This window comes from Brassica rapa, chromosome A01 (assembly GCF_000309985.2).
Source record: "Brassica rapa cultivar Chiifu-401-42 chromosome A01, CAAS_Brap_v3.01, whole genome shotgun sequence".
NCBI classification, from domain to species: Eukaryota; Viridiplantae; Streptophyta; class Magnoliopsida; order Brassicales; family Brassicaceae; genus Brassica; species Brassica rapa.
This window is the reverse complement of record NC_024795.2, coordinates 526,511-543,383: the sequence shown is the minus strand read 5'-3', so window position 1 is coordinate 543,383 and position 16,873 is coordinate 526,511. Positions and strand designations below refer to the sequence as shown.

Sequence of the window (16,873 nt, the reverse complement as noted above, 5' to 3'; positions counted from 1 at the left end):
TGGAGAATGTTGAATTGAAACTCACCTTCTTCTTGTAAGTGGAGAGAGAGACAGAGGTATTGAGGGGTTTGTGTGTGAAGTTGTATATATGTATATATAGACACAAGTATGGAGTAATTTGCACGTGTGAAGGGCCTAAATTTACTATATAGAATTTATATATAAGAATATTCCGTTTTTTCCCATTTTTGGGGTTTCATAACTAATAAACCAGAGATATGCATGTGTGAGCTATATTACCTCTAATAACAACTGTATTAGTAGTTTTATACACATTTGGTTTGATTAGTAAACCCAGTACTGAATTTACGATACAGTATCCTTTACCATTATCCTTTTTATCTTTTTTTTTTTGAAACACACCATTATCCTTTTTATCTTTTGACACCATTATCCTTTACCATTATCCTTTTTATCTTTTGATACAATTTTAAGCAGTTACCACCCGGAACTCTATTGTTCAGTTTTGTATCATCAATCACCGGTTGTACATATGAAACCGTAGTAAAACAAATGTTATATTTTTGTTCCTAAAAGAACCAATAAGAAGGAATGCATTACCTGATCAAATATCAAACATTCTTATCATAAGAGATTAAGAGAAAATAAACAGATGAGGACTGAGAAACTCTACATTAATCCAAAGCAAATGGTGGGTCCAATACCATTGAATATATTCTAAACTTATAAACCAATCTTCAGTAATCTCTACTTTGTTGTGCAAAACTAAATGTGGCAGGCACCAACCAAAGATCTCCCTGGGATTTTATGGGAATTTTCTATGGTATTGGTTAGACATTGTTAAGTTATATAGTTTCAATTATTTTCTTTTCAAAAAAATAAATAAAAGAATACTATATATAGGGCAACAACAAAACAGTAATTTTAATTTCCAAGTATAATCATATATGATTGAGTATATGTGTAACCTTTTACTTTTGATGAAAATTAGTGTCTCTAGAAAATGAATCTACACACAACTTCTTAAGCACTAAGTTTTCAATCAGCTCTAGTATTCCATACACGGCTAGGTTAAACATGACAGTACACAAAGATTGAGTATCTCGCTAATCAGACGTTACATGGATCATAGATAGTCGATTATCTATCTTATTAAAACTCAAGTACAAAATTGGAGTGTTTGGAAACTTGAATAGGACTTTTAAAAATTTGGAGTGTTTGGAAACATGGATTGCAGTCTTTAAAAAAAAATATTTTTGTTTGAAAACAAGGATAGTAGTATTAAGAAAAAAAGTAATGGGCTTATGTTTTTTTAAAAAATTGAAAGTTATCTAGGCCACTTTTAAAATATACCAAAATGGGTCAATCTAATTCCCTAAAAAAATTTTTCTAAACTAACCATAAAACAAAATTTAAACTTTATATACATATTTCAAATCAAAATAATAATTCAAATTTGATTTATATCAAAAATTGATTCAAAAATATACATATATTCAAAAATGGATTTTTACTAAACTATTTTTCAATAACCATTATAAAAAAATATTGTCAATATATATAAGAAAAATATAATACAAAGCCCAATTTAAAATACCAACTCAAATTATGGTTTTCATATTTCATATTAAGTTTTAAGAATATAATATATGTAATTATTTATATGATGGTATGTATAAAATACTATTAATTATATGATTACTTATATGATGGTACATATAAAATACGATTAATTATATGATGATAAAATACGATATATAATAATGACTAGGGATGGGCTTTTGGATACCCATACGGGTTTAGTTCTGATCGGTTTGTATTTTGGGTTTTCGGGGTCAAAGATTTCAGCCTTATTAGAATGTTTCTAAATTTTGGTTTGAGTTCGATTTGGATCTTTGCGGGTTTGGTTTGGGTTTGGATAACTAATTTAAATTATTTTTAAAGTCTTAAATCATTATATATTTTAAATTTCTCAAAATGTATAAATAAAATAATATATTACGTATAAATTTGAATAACATATGTCATAATACTTAAGCTTAACATATCAATTGGCTTGCTTTAAAATTTTGGATATGAAATCAATAATTATTTTAAGTATTTTTGGTGATTTGAGTATACTTTAACTATTTCAGATATTTACTTTTGACTATCTATATATATTTTCAAGTATTTAAACCAATTTAAAAGTATCATTTTTGATGTTTTATATACGTTAAATCTAAAAATAATTAATATATATAAGTATATAAATCTATTTTTAGATAAATTCGGATACCCAAATACTTCGGTTCAGATCAGATTCGGTTCTCTAAATAACAAAATTTTGAATAATTAGAATATTTAATCAATTTATGTTTGGGTTTGGTACTATATCTTTGGATCGGTATCGGTTATGTTCCTCGGATTCATTTTTTCAAATCCTAATAATTACATGAAAAACAAATATCAACATATTTTTCAAAATATACACCCGCGCGCCTGCGCGGGTCAAAATCTAGTATATATTAAAGATACAAGCACTTGCTTTTTTCAAGCGACGCCCAACGAGCTTGAATTGAGTTTTGGTGCGCCACGAAACTTCATGCGTAGCAGCGGAAGATATCAGGATATTGATTCTCCATTAAGGTATTAATTAAGTTTAAAAAATAATTTAATTGAGCTTAGAAAATTTCACCTATTGATTATTGAGTGGGATCATAATAATAAAAGATGCCACTGAGTTTAAATAATGAAATGACATGTACAAAAGAATATATATATATATATGCTTATCATATAAAAGTAGCATATATATGTGCGTCAGTTAAACGTTATCGCCGCTCAAAAATTCCTAATACTTCCTTAAGGATTGTTTGATCAAAATCATCATTTGAGTTTAGCTTGATCTATATAGACCAATATAAATCATTGACATGTTATTGTTTGTATTGTATATAGTCGTTAACAGAGAGACAAGACACATGTGGACAGTTTCTTGAGCTCTTGTGTCTTGTGCAAACGTGCTAGTCTGAATATAGTTTAAAAAGGTTTCCATATATCATGACATCACTTAGGTAAAAAATGTTAAGATTCTTGTATTATTTAATATTAAATATTTATCGAAAATGTTAAACTTCATAGAAATGCTAAGCTAGGCAAACAAAATTAAAAGGCACGTGAGCTATTAATTATTGAACTAGAACTGCCAGTTCAGTTTCAGACTTACAGGCTAATCTCTCTCGCTCTTTGCCTCCCCCATTCATTTACTCAGGCCCATGATAGAAGCATTTTGGCTACTGCATAAAAAAAGGTTTACACTTACTATTTACAATTTTAAATCAGTTTTATTCCTTTTCAAAAGCTTCAAGTACATATACATTTTTTGGGTGCAAGTACATACACATGATTACGATATGTTTTTAAATTTCATTTCATATCTCCAGATCTATATACTAAATTACTTCTGATATATAATATATTTCTCTGGATCCGTATCATTGGCTAACGTGGGCGCCTAATTATTTTTGAAGTCAAACCCTAAATGGAAACGAAAGAAAACAAACAGATACAGACAAATGTGTATAGAATTAAAACAGATAAACATTATTATAAAAGCTTTAAGATACCTTTTAGTGAGACTACACCGTTTAACTATTTATTTTCTCAGCCATTATGTGTTGGTTGATGAATTTAGAGCAAGTTGGCCCTATAATTGATGGATTTGCTGTAGATTTGTTGTGGTTTGATAGCAATGTTTAATCATAATCCTTAGTTTTTTACCTAACAAACTTATTAACGAACCAAAAGAAATCTTCAGAACACAGTTTCAGAATGAAACCTACCCTAAAACATTGTTTTGGTCCATATGACAGAGAAAAAATCATATCATAAGAGCTGTGATATAGATGAACAAAACTTGAATATGCAAATACAATTACCAGCATGAAGCACCCAAGGCCGCTTAGGGCATAAGGCAAAGGAGCATGGCCCCGGCGCTCAAACATTTTTTTTAAATAATTAGGAATAAACACTCAAAATTTTTAAGTTATCTATAGATAAATACAAAAACTATTTTTTTTAATCCAATGGCTCATTAATACCTTAAGCCGGCCCTGGAAGCAGCGTGCTTTTATTCATGTGATCATGTCTTCTGTGCATAGAAATATTCAAACCCATTTTTGTCCTTTATTCTCTTTCATTGTACTGATGCCTTCACTTTGCCTGCTTCATTACAAAGACAACCCACTTGCAACAAGATCCTTAAATGGAGCTACACATGAGACATTGGATTCTGCTATATACTTGCATCTCATTGGCTTCCTTAAACTGTCACACATATCAACCAAACAAGAGTGATCTATAACCTGATTTTTTTTTTTTTTTGCTAAGAATCTATAACCTGAAATTGCCGTGTAAACATTCTTCAACTTATCAGATTATTCTATATATACTACCCCCTTTCTTTCAACTTGCAGTGTAAATATTCTTTTTGAGCATGACCTCTGTTCAGCGCACATCACTATTCAAATGATCTCTGGTTTAATTTCTATAAGCTTTCTTTTAACTGGATCCTCAAAAGCGCCTTGGCAGCGTTAACAATAACCTCGAATCTTTATCTACCATAGATCATCAAAGCTTCAACGAGCAAAACCATATTTTGAATACATATACAACAACCAAACAAGCAATAGCCGCATGTAAACTGAGTAACAATAAAATTTGAATCAACCAAAGCACTGATCAATAAACTTATTGGAATTTGAGTCCAAACTCAATAAGATCGGGTGAAACAGCATTGCTTATATGTAAACTATTTTATGTCTCGTCACAAATGCGTAACTCTTTCTCAAACATTGGTTTTATGATTATCTGATAACCATCATTTGAGTTAGTTTGATCTTTTTTCTTTCAGAACCCTAGACATAAAAAAATTGGAATGTCACTGTTTGTAAATAGTACACGTTATCAAGAGAGAGACACAGGCCTGGAGACACATGTGGACACTTGCATGGGTCTCTTGTGTCTTGTGCAAACGTGCTATTCTGAATACAGTAAAAGAGGTGAGTTATATATAATAATTTAAAGAACAATCGAAAGCGTTGAAGAACCACGTAGAAATGCTAAGATAGGCAAAGAAATAACACGTGGGCTATTACATAATCAACTAATAGAGAACAAAAGCCAGTTAATTTACAGCTAATCTCCTCTCTTCTCCATTACTAAGCCCCATGATAGAAGCATCTTGGCTACTGCAATCAAGATCTCGTATTTACTACAATTTACATAAAATTTCAATATAATATCCCAGTACCATAACTTTTCAACGCTCCAACTATATATATACATTATTAGGGTATGATTTGGAAATTTTATTTCATTTCTCAAGAATTAATCCGTATCGTTGGTTAAACTACGAGAGCGTAATAAATTTTTAAAGTCAAACCCTAACATGGAAACGAGTTGTTAAAAAAAAAACATGGAAACGAAAAAGAACAAACAGATACAGACAAATGGGTAATAGAATCAAACAGAGAACCTTATCTGCATATGTCATGCAAGAAACCCTTCAGTGAGACTTGATTCTTTCATTATTATTATTATTTTCCACAGCCATTATATGTTGGTTATGAATTTAGAGTACATTGACAATACAATTGATGGATTTGCTATGGATATGATGGCACTGTTTCATCCTAATCCACAAATGTTAAACCTAACAAACTTGAAAATGACCTCCAATCAGCTGCTAGTGGATAACATAAAATTTGATCGCTATAATTAATAGAGAAAGAAAAAAATGGTATAGCATTCCAGAGCTGTGACACGGGAACAAAAATCTGACTTGTAGCTAATATACTGCAATATTGATCAATCAATTAAACCAAAAAGTGTTTCTTCTTCATTCTCTTTTTTTTGTTGTATTAATCTCATTGACCAACATTTATAACTGAGCATCCCACAAGATCCCAAATTTGAAAAATTCTACGTGTCATTTGATGAGCTCCTATGGCTTTGTTTCGGCTATAACAATCATATTAACAAGAAAATAAAAGTGATGATGTATAACTAATAATAACCCTGTAATAAACACTAAATGATCAATGGCTCAGCTTCTGTTTCTTCTCCTTTCTCAAGACTCTTTCTCGCCTTTCCTCTTCTTCTATCAACCGTAGTTGTTCCGCGTCTTCTTTCTTCGCAAGTTTCTCACTGTTATCAATCAAACAAACAAACATGAACTTTGGTTTCCCGGGAAAATATTCAAAAACATCTTAACCATTGCTGGTAATAGAAAGTTAAAGATATGTAAATATGTACCTTCGTTTCTCTTCCTTGATGATATCTTCTAAGGTAGCTTCCATGCCTCTATCATCATAATCATCTAAATCACGCCCGGCAAAACGATCAGTCTTGCACATCTCTCTAACCATTCTCAACGCCTCTTCATCTTCTTCTGACACTTTCTTCTTCTTTAGTTGATGAGCTTGCTTCAATGGTGGTTTGCTAATCATCCGGTGGTGTTTCAAAGAACTTTCGGTTTCGTTGGAATGAACCTTCCTCTGTTCTATCCTTTGTTCTTTAGGAACAGATGTCAATGGCTTTGATGAGGAATGTGGCTTCTTAGTTAGCTTCTTTCTATGGTCCACTGGTACAGATTTTCTTGTAGGTAGTTTGGAACCTTGTTTATGCGTTTTAGAGCTTATTACAGAACCAGGCTTTGTTTGTGCTTGACCTTTAGTAGATGAACCTGGTCTTGAATGGCTTCCTCTGGAAGTTGGTAGAGAGCTTGGAACCTTTATGGGAACAGGAAGCTCGGCATCATCAGAGAAAAGGAAAGAGTAGTCTCTTGATTCTTTAAGTTCCTTAGCTTTTCTTTTCAACTGTTACAATAATAAAAGGCAATTTATATTAGCAAAAAGTATATACCTCATCAAACATCAATGATTGCGTTTGGAAAGTTTACCTCCTTAGCCTCTGAACCACTCGTTTGACTAGAACTCTTCTTCTGCTGCACGCATTACACAAAAGCAATTTTATTAGCATGTTAACAAGACTTGCAAAAAAGTATGAAACAGAAACAGTTTCAATGTAAATGTGATGAGACTTACAGTTTGGATCGAGTCTAGCGCTTTAGTGGCAAGAAGCTCGTCTTTTAAGAGTAGTTTGCTTTCTTGTAATACTCTTGAAGCAATGCCAGGCTGAGAAGGACCAAAGAAGGAACCAAACCTATAAGACAAAAAAGAATCAGAGTTAAAGAAATATTCAATTCTTGCTTAATTATATAACACACAAAGTAGAGCATCGAGGAAATATAACTTACTCATACGGGAGTTTTCTTTTTCTTGGCATTGAGTCTGAGGTTGGAGGACGATCGTTTCCGTTTTGAGTCTTGTTCCTGATGGATTCCTTAATACGTTGACGAAATTCAAGAAACTCTGCTTCAGAACGTTGCTTAAGTTCTCTAAGATAGCTTGTTGACATAATGATTGACCTGCAAGTAAGTAGAAACCTAATTAAGAGAGATCCTTTGATTTTCAATACGTGTGTGTTTTCACATTAAACATCATCAAACAAGCAAAGCAAGTTTATAAAAAAAATTAATCTACGAGTAGAAGATCAAACAAAAGAGAATTAGGGTTTTCTACGTGTTTCTGTTTCCTCAACACATAAAGCTCGAATACGAGTTAACAAACTAATGTTAGTGTTTAACGTATGTACGAGAAGTGCGATACAATAAAGAAACGAACACTGGAAAGACTAACTTACTTTGAGAAACGACTTGCACACAAAGGATGTGACGGTCTCCGAGGAAGATCGAATAAGCTTCTTCTTTTGTTTTCTTTGGAGAGATGAGATTATATTAGTCGAGACTCGAGAGAGTGAGCGAGATAACAAGAAAATACAAAAAGGTATATGGTGAAGCTTTTATTTATAGGCCCAAGAATTTCCTTTTCACTAAAACTTACATCTGTTTTCAATTTCCTTTTCTTTTCTTTAGTGATAATAACGTTATAAATCACTTTTATATATTTTAATTATACAAGTTTACATAATATAATGTGATTAATAAATTATATATATACTTATACTATCTATTTTTGCATTTATTAAAATGGACCAGAACTTAATACTTTGTGCACGGTGAAACTAATTTCCTCTTAAATTTTTCTTGTTCATTGGAAAATAAAACAGAAGAATATCTCTCGTAAGAGACTAAGGAAAAAATAAATGACGACAATATATGAAAATCAAATAACATAAGGTCATATTTCATATCCACCATATTTGGAAGTTCTTTTGCTCGAAAGTAACCACTTCATATAAAATAACTCGGACAAAGAGATACAACACACAAGTCACATTTTATTCTTGATAATATCTTCTTCTTGTTTGTTTCGACAACATCATAGTAGTTCTCTCTTAAAAGATAGGACCAGCAGCGAGAATCTCCTCCGTGAGCTTACCATCCACACCAATCTTGTGGTTAGCGAACGTCTCAAAGTTCTTCTTGAACAAACCTCCCAGCTTCAACAGAGTCTCCTTATGTGCTTTCTTATCAGACCACTGCAAAAACAAATATCATTCATCATCAGCTACCAATTCTAACAAGTTAAAGAGAGTTTTTTGGCAGAAACTAACCGAGTTGATCGGATCCAAGATCTCTGAAGGTATCCCTTCGATCTCAGTTGGGATTTCAAACCCAAATATCTCCGTCTTCTTGTAGTTCGCCTTCAACAAGCTACCTGAATGGATTGCATCGATGATCTTCCTAGTATACGCCAGCTTGATCCTGTTTCCAACTCCATAGCTGCCACCGGACCAACCAGTGTTAACGAGCCATCCAGTAGCGCCTTGCGTCTTCATCTTCTCGGCCAACATAGCTGCGTACTTTGTAGGATGCAGCATTATGAAAGCTGCACCAAAGCATGCTGAGAATGTAGCTGTTGGCTCCTTGATACCGTCCTCTGTCCCAGCAACCAGAGCAGTGTAACCACTAATGAAGTGGTACATGGTTTGCGCCAGGTTCAGCTTGCTCACAGGTGGGAGAACACCAAAGGCATCACATGCCAGAAGAATCACATTCTTGGGGTGTGGACCAACGCAAGGTATTTTCGCGTTTGGAATGAACTCAATAGGGTAAGCAGCACGTGTGTTCTCTGCAAGACAAGGAGAATCAACGATGATCATTCGGTTGATTGTTAAAAAAAAAAGTTGAGAAAAAAAATAAGAAAAACATTATTTATTTTTTTACCGGTAACGGATTTATCAGAATAATCCACTTCTCTGGTGTGCTCATCAAACACAACATTTTCCAAAACTGCATACAAAGATAAACAAAAAAACTCTATTGTTATCTCCAATGTTCTAAAAATCGCTAGCCGCTTTATAGAGGACTACCGGCTAGGCATGCGTTAGCAAATTGTAGATTTGTTTTATATATTTTATACATTTATATGACATTTTTAGTTTTTAAGTTTAATTATAAAGTTATTGTGATGAATTATCAAAATTAAACAATCCAATAGATTTGTGTGTTCTTTACCTGTTCCAAACTTGATAGCGTTCCAGATATCAGGCTCCTTCTCCCTAGAAAGATCAACGCACTTAGCATAGCATCCACCCTCAATGTTCGAGACACCAGTCTCAGTCCAACAGTGCTCATCATCTCCTATCAGGTACCTGTTGTGATCAGTAGACAGCGTTGTCTTCCCAGTCCCTGAAACAAAAAAACAAAACAACCATCAATCTCAACCGCAGTCCCTTATCTTCTTCCCTTCACCACCACACTACCACTATACCTGAGAGTCCAAAGAAGAGAGCAACATCTCCCTCTTTGCCCATATTGCAACCAGAGTGAAGGGAGAGGATCCGACGCTTAGGCATAAGGTAATGCATCACGCTGAAGAGACCCTTCTTCATCTCACCAGCATACTGAGTTCCCAGTATAACCATCTCCCTCCTACTGAGATTCAGGTCTACGCTAGTGGAGGAAGTCATGTAGTGAGTGTAACGGTTACACGGAAACTGCCCAGCGTTGTATATAGTGAAGTCCGGAGTACCGAAGCTCTCAAGCTCCTCGGGAGTTGGTCGGATACACCTGCCCAACGGCGGAATCAAGAGGGGGACACATTGTTGTTTGTAAACAATAAAAGGAAAGGTGTTTTGACTTACATGTTGTGCATGAAGAGAGAGTGGTAAGCTCTAGCTGAGACGATTCTGACTTTGATTCTGTTCTCCGGGTCCCAGTTCAAGAACTGATCATTCACAAACACCTAACAACCCCAAACAGTAACAGCTAGTTCATTAACTAAGACCAAAACTCAAAAGCTTACAGAGGTTGTGTTTCAAGTTTATACCTTTTCCAAGGAGTTCAAGTAATCAACAGCTCTTTCTCTGTTCACCATGAAGGTATGTTCATCCATCTCGATATTAGGCGAACCCCTAATTCAAAATTTCGAAAAAGATCAAATCTTTGAACATTCCATCAAAAACTGAAACAGAGGAAAACAGAGGAAAACAGAGGATAATACTCACTTTCCCCACCAAAGCTCGCCCTCTGTCGTGGCATCTCTAACGACACGCTTATCCCTCGGAGCACGACCAGTTTTCGCACCGGAAAGAGTCGCCAGAGCTCCATTGGAAGTGATGAACGAGCCTTTCTCGTACTTGATAGCCTGCTCGTAGAGCTCTGCAGGGGAGAGGTTGTAGAGGACGTGGGTGAATTTCAAGGAGCTGTCACTGACTGCTCCTAAGTCCGGAGAGAAGATGGAGTGATGCTGGCCGTGTGCGTACGCCGGAGTAGTTGAACCGTCGGCCTTCTTCTCCGCCGGATCTCCTCTCACCACTTTGGGTCCAGACTCTCTCGTCAACGACGCCAATGATGCACTATGTGCGTCAAAATTAAAGTTACGTGTCAATTTATTACACGTGTCATGTACTTAAATATTTCATCGGGTAACTGTCGCTGTGGCGCATTAAATTCTCTTTAAATAATCCGTACAACAAAATAAATAACATATTGAGTAAAAAACGTAAAACGAGTAACGCTTAGATATTTTTTTAATAAATTAAATATAAATATATCTGGCTATAGACAATTCTAAAAATAAGAAAACAAAACTCCTGATTTTGTTCTGTTTTTTATGAAAATGATGGACACGAAAACGCAATATCTTGTTTAATTCGATATAATTTTTTTTAAAATAAAGAAAACAGCCAAGAAAATGGTTATAAAAATTTGTAACGTCATGTGTTAATAATGGACCTGATAGACTGGAGTTGAATCTTCTGGCGCTCTTCCTCCGAGACGGCGGCGAAAGCGGCGGCGCCGCTCTGGTTAATAGGTGTGGTGGGAGCAGAACGCTTCTTCTGCAACGAGTGAAGCTCATCGATCGTCGTCGCCTTCACCGTCGGACCACTGTCATCGTGGCATATTTCGCTACCCCTCTTAGCTCCCGTCGTTATCTTCGGCATCGCTGGTCCTTTAGGGAAGCTGAAGCCTCCGTCACCGTTAGCATTTCCGTTACCTGCCGACATCTTTTTCCGTTACCTACAACAACAGACAAAAACTTATTAACTCCTAAGTCTGAACGTTACACTGTAGTTACAAATCACTGTCGACGTTAATTATTATTACCGGGGGAAGGAAGAGAGATCACGAACAAGAAGACTTGAGAAAGATTAAAGAGATTAATGATCAGAGGAGAAGATCATTTGAAGTGTATGGAAGAGACGATGAAATGATGCGAAGTGAAGAGAAGCCAAAGTGGGCTTTTTAAAGGTTGGATTTTTTAAACCATGGTTAGAATTTAACCTTTGATCAATGGTTGAGAGAGCTAACTATAGTTAAGATCTATCCTAGGAGGAGCCCATTTTTAATATTTTATTTTCTCTTCTTAACATCATAGCCGCTGGTCTGATAAAGATGACTATACCATTATTATGGGCCCCCACGCGATAATGTAAGATAGTTTTGCTAAATTTTTTATGAAAAAAAAATATTTATAAATTTTTTTGTTTGAAAAAACTTGATAGCTCTCCTACGGTTGAAATCCACGTAGTTGGTATGAAATTCAACTTTAGTTTGGGAATCAACAATATTTGACTTTGTTTACTATTATTAAACCATATATAAAAGATATTTATCTAAAATAGTTTTGATGGGAAATAAATCCTTAAGAAACCAAGTTAACGTGTAATAAGCAAGCAGCTTGGCGTTGCTCCAAAAAAAAAGGCAAGCAGCTTGGTTTTATACTTTTATTCAACTTGTTTTTAAAAAGGAATAGAAAAAAAAAATCTGTGAGTTGCAATGATTTTACCTGAAAGTTTGATTCATTATACAATAATTTTTGCGTCATTTTTATCAAGTTGTTTCCTGATATCGCAAGTGTGTTATAATTATCAAATGAACCCATCCGTTTTATGCTCATTACCGTGATATTTTGCCAATCTGATAAATTTGTGGAAAATGTATATATAACTTTAACTGACTTCAAACAACAAGTTGTTTGATTGTCTTGTTGCCTAATCGTTTCTCCTAGGTCACCTGCTGTTTCTCCCGATTACCCGGACGTTGTAACTTTCCGATGCCCAGTTATGGGAGATTATATAAAGGGAAGAAAATATTGTTTGATAAAAAAAAGAAGACAAATCACAGGGAACTTTGGGCTCAATACCAAAAATAAAAGAAAAGTAACTCTTTATTTTAGTTTAAGAAATTAACAAAAAAAACCTTTATATTGAATTTTAATGTTGCTATTTACAGTAAAACGACCATACAATTGCATGTGAAATCATTTTCATGATTTTAAGAAGACTTTATGTCTTAATAGACATCAACAAATTGAAAGATAACTAATATTGTTCCAAATAGTTTTCATGTTTAAAAATTAGTATTTATATTTCGACTTGTCATATTTTATCTATACTGATAAAGTAGAATAGTATTGAAATTCGCTTGATCGTTTTAGCGGAATATCAAAAACGATTATGTTTTAGGAGATGGGCACGCATCTCAAAGCAAGTGGATTCGTAGGAAGACACGCAAGGCTGAAAACACGTATATGCATACGAACATTAATTTATATCCCTGTAATTCGATATGATCAGGAACATACAAGTACAAGGTTACGCTATGATTGTTAATTTACAATTACAAGTACCTTCATCACGTGTCGTTTTGGTATTTGATTATTTATGTCAAATCACTTGATTGTGTCAATTATCAGTAATGATAGAGTCTAGCTTTCTGAGCCCGAAAAGTGAAGGAGAATAATGTTATCAGAGACGTAGCAATTTGCATGCAAGCATGGGCGCAGGGTAATGAGTACAAGATAATAAACAGACTGTAACCATTTCAAAAAGCTGGGGCCAAGAATCTACCCTTTGGATTTAAAAACAAACAAATAAAAGTCTTGTGATGGCTAAATTCGTATTAATTGTGAAATGAAAAAGGTGTATGTAATTGTCATAAAGTAGGCGCTACGTAGTATCACAATGTAACACGGGGTTCGCATTTTGATGACAGAGATGTTTGTATGACAACTTATCTTTAGCTATAAAAATATGCATAAATATCCAGTAAGATACAAATGTTTATTGACTTTTAATTACCGCAATGACTATATGGGGTTAAGTTTGAACTTCGAAGAGTTTAGAAAGATGAAAGTCTTTCGTTGGACTTGAACTTTCCATGCATAAGAGTTTATTGTTATTAAAGGAAAGAGAAGAAGTCTCTGGTTGGCACACATGTTATCGCGATGGAGAGAGATCACAATTCACAACTAACGCGAGAGAGAGTCCCATGAAAACTTCATGAGGTTTTTTTTTTGGGTTGTCGGTCTTCGCCGTGACCGATAGATGCTCACATCAATGATCTAAATTCAAAAAGAAAAGAAAAAGTTATTATTAATTTGAATATTAATTCAATGCTGAATATATTAGGAAAGCTATATGCTACATATTTTGTCAACTTTTGAAAGAGTATTGAGTTTGGTAACTATAGTTAATATCCTAGTAATTAAGAAACATATTAAATTACATTAAAACTTTAAAAAAAAACATTTTTCAAAAAAAAAAAACTTAAAAAACATTAAATCTGCTAACCAAACAACCAATTTTCTTTTTACATTTTCTATTATGAATGATTACATAGCTAAATGACAGTTCTTATAAAGATCCATAGTGAAGGTATGTATATAAAAGATTCATGTTTCTTGTATAATAAAATTAAAAATTTCTTATTTAAATTATAGTTTCTTATATTCAAGTAACGAGGTAGGTTAAATGAGTTTAAACTCGTTTACATAATGGTAAAGACTATAGATTATAATCTATCTAACAAAAAAATAAACATTTAATTGATATCATGTGAACCCTCTTTTATTTTAAACCACACAATATCTAAGGACAGAGCTTTTTTTTTTTGCTAAAAAGGACAAAGCATTTTAAACAGCACTCACTATTGGGCATTGGTACCTTTTGAACCAATAGTAGAAACCTAAAAGCAAATAGTTCAATACTAGTATTTTCCATCTTGATCATGAATATCTTCTTGAAACTTGTTAATGGAATCCAACGCTTAAACATGTGGAATGGAGTAGGTTAGTAGTATTATTATGTAGTATATACTCTTTTTTTGTGCACTATTATTATTATGTATATACTCTAAATTCAACTTTTTGATTCTTCCATTGGTTATTTCTCATATTAAATTGTAAATTTGTAAATATTCCATTACAGATTCCAAGTTTGTCTCCTTGCGGGGGAGGCTTATTCTTTTTTTTCTTTTCTTGGATATCTCAATTTTCACACTGCACACAAAAAGAGTTTTCTACTGATGTCATAATTAAACGCATTATTTTCATGATTTTCTGTTTCCGTTTTCAGGGTTGCTCATTGTTAAAATCAATCACAAAAACATAGACTAGTAGTAGGCCTAACTAGTAGTATGTAAAATCAGTTAAAAAAAAATATTTGGACCTCCTCTGACTAACATTTGGGCCTCCTCTTCCGCTTATTAAAATAAAAAATGGGCCAGTCCAGAACAAAATCCATTACATGAATCCAACGGTTGAGATTCATTCGTCACCAATAACATTGCACGTTATCGTTTTCTAGAAGCCGTAAAGATAAAATAATAATAATCTGGTTTCCTCCTTCGTTCGACGGTTCGACGACTTTGATCCACACCATCTTCATCTCCCCACCCCTCGATCGATCTCAGGTATCGTAATCTCTTTGATCCACACCAATCCGCGAATCGTTAGATAGAAACTGACGTAGATCTTTTGATTCCTTTTAGATTCTTGTTATCGTTGTTCGATTAAGCTTAGATTCGATTTGAAGATTCATTTTAGATCCGAAACGTTTGTAGTATTGCGATGAAGATTCTTTGATCCTCAGGTACACATTGATTAATGGAGTTAAAGAGCATCAAGGACGCGTTCGATCGCGTCGCGAACAAGCACAAACTCTCCCACACCAAAACGCACGAGATCGTTCATATGCTTTCTCAAGAACTCGACAAGGCGTTGAGCTTGATGCAGGATACTCAGCTCGATCACAAATCCATCCTCGTCGACGCCAAGAAACTCTTCACGGACAAGTCTCCAGCCGCTCAGCTCGAATCCGCCGAGAAAGAGCTCAACGTGGCTCTCACCAAGTACCCCAAAGTCCTCGAGAAGCAGCTCAACCCCGAGATAGCAAAGGCTTATAGAACCAATGCGGAGTTCGATACTCATGTGGTTAACCAGATCATCGCTAACTTCTTCTACCGCCAGGGGATGTTTGAGATCGGTGACTGTTTCGTCGCCGAGACTGGCGAATCTGAGTGTACTACGAGGCAGTCTTTCGTGGAGATGTATGAGATACTTGAGGCTATGGAGAGGAGAGATCTTGCACCGGCTCTTAACTGGGCAGGGGCTAACTCTGAAAGGCTGAAGCAAGCGAGGTCTGATCTGGAGATGAAGCTTCACAGCTTACAGTTTTTGAAGATATCTCAAGGGCAAAACTCGCAAGAGGCTCTCAGCTACGCGAGAAAGCATTTTGCTGTGTATGCAGATAGCTGTCTTTATGAAATCCAGAAGCTTGTTTGTTCTCTCTTATGGGACAAGAACCTCGAACAGTCGCCGTACTCGGAGTTTCTCTCTCCCGTTCTGTGGGACAACGCGGTGAGAGAGCTGACGAGGCAGTACTGCAACCTACTCGGCGAATCATCTGAGAGTCCGTTGAGTGTGACGGTAACGGCTGGTACGCATGCTTTGCCTGTGCTGTTGAAATACATTAACGTGATGGCGAACAAGAAGCTCGATTGGCAGAGTGTGGAGCAGCTTCCTGTGGCCGTGGAGCTGCCAGAGGAGTTTCAGTTTCATTCGGTGTTTGTCTGTCCCGTCTCCAAGGAACAGTCGAGCGAGGATAATCCTCCGATGATGATGTCTTGTGGCCACGTGCTTTGCAAGCAGACTATCACCAGAATGTCGAAGAATGGCGCCAAGACTTCTTTCAAGTGTCCTTATTGCCCGACCGATATAGACTCGACTAGGTGCAAGCAGTTATACTTCTGACCGGAAGATTTGGCGTCGGAATGTATTGCTGTGTTCTGTTTCGTTGAAGGTTTTCATGTACAAAAATCATCAGGGAAGTTTTAGATAATTCGGACATCCCATCCATAAGAACGTGTTTGTGTTTGTTCCAACTTTCTAAATATAGAAATTCTTTACATTTCCATAATAAGCTTTTACTACTGTTCCAAGATCTTTACGCTCACTATTCAGTTTGTAATTTTTCTTCTTGGCCTCAGACCTTTCAATCTTTCATTTACCAAATCCAACAAAGAAGATCAAAAGTTGATTTGGTATTAACGAGCTTTTCTGAAGAGAGTAGTAGTTCAATGTATGCCACTAACGGATCAGCTGCAATAATTGAACTCTTT

The 16,873-nt window shown here is 35.0% G+C and overlaps 3 protein-coding genes across 5 annotated transcripts; 1 reads left to right on the top strand and 2 right to left on the bottom strand.

Annotated features, from left to right (window-relative positions):
* Positions 1-5,963: 5,963 nt before the first annotated feature.
* Positions 5,964-7,872, bottom strand: LOC103857094. 2 transcript variants are annotated; one of them, XM_009134283.3, is made up of 6 exons: positions 7,708-7,872; positions 7,262-7,432; positions 7,050-7,167; positions 6,905-6,949; positions 6,259-6,821; positions 5,964-6,150 (listed from the first exon to the last, which is right to left on the bottom strand). In XM_009134283.3, the coding sequence occupies exons 2-6, from the start codon at positions 7,420-7,422 to the stop codon at positions 6,042-6,044; spliced, it is 996 nt and encodes a 331-aa protein (XP_009132531.1). In that variant the 5' UTR covers positions 7,423-7,432; positions 7,708-7,872; the 3' UTR covers positions 5,964-6,041. The 2 variants fall into 2 exon arrangements, with proteins under 2 accessions (XP_009132531.1, XP_033136897.1); XM_033281006.1 differs by having other exon boundaries at positions 6,905-6,946; positions 7,262-7,872.
* Positions 7,873-8,159: 287 nt separating this feature from the next.
* LOC103856993 (phosphoenolpyruvate carboxykinase (ATP)) lies at positions 8,160-11,810 on the bottom strand. The gene is made up of 10 exons (XM_009134176.3): positions 11,579-11,810; positions 11,207-11,491; positions 10,477-10,827; positions 10,299-10,383; positions 10,114-10,214; positions 9,741-10,039; positions 9,485-9,658; positions 9,194-9,259; positions 8,581-9,098; positions 8,160-8,505 (listed from the first exon to the last, which is right to left on the bottom strand). Exons 2-10 carry the CDS (start codon positions 11,476-11,478, stop codon positions 8,362-8,364), a joined length of 2,010 nt encoding a protein of 669 aa, XP_009132424.2. The 5' UTR covers positions 11,479-11,491; positions 11,579-11,810; the 3' UTR covers positions 8,160-8,361.
* A 3,172-nt stretch (positions 11,811-14,982) lies between these two features.
* On the top strand, positions 14,983-16,752 carry LOC103856919 (protein RMD5 homolog). 2 transcript variants are annotated; one of them, XM_009134063.3, is made up of 2 exons: positions 14,983-15,166; positions 15,346-16,752. In XM_009134063.3, the coding sequence occupies exon 2, from the start codon at positions 15,360-15,362 to the stop codon at positions 16,503-16,505; it is 1,146 nt and encodes a 381-aa protein (XP_009132311.1). In that variant the 5' UTR covers positions 14,983-15,166; positions 15,346-15,359; the 3' UTR covers positions 16,506-16,752. The 2 variants fall into 2 exon arrangements, with proteins under 2 accessions (XP_009132311.1, XP_033136888.1); XM_033280997.1 differs by having other exon boundaries at positions 15,071-15,166; positions 15,245-16,752.
* The last annotated feature ends 121 nt before the right edge of the window (positions 16,753-16,873 follow it).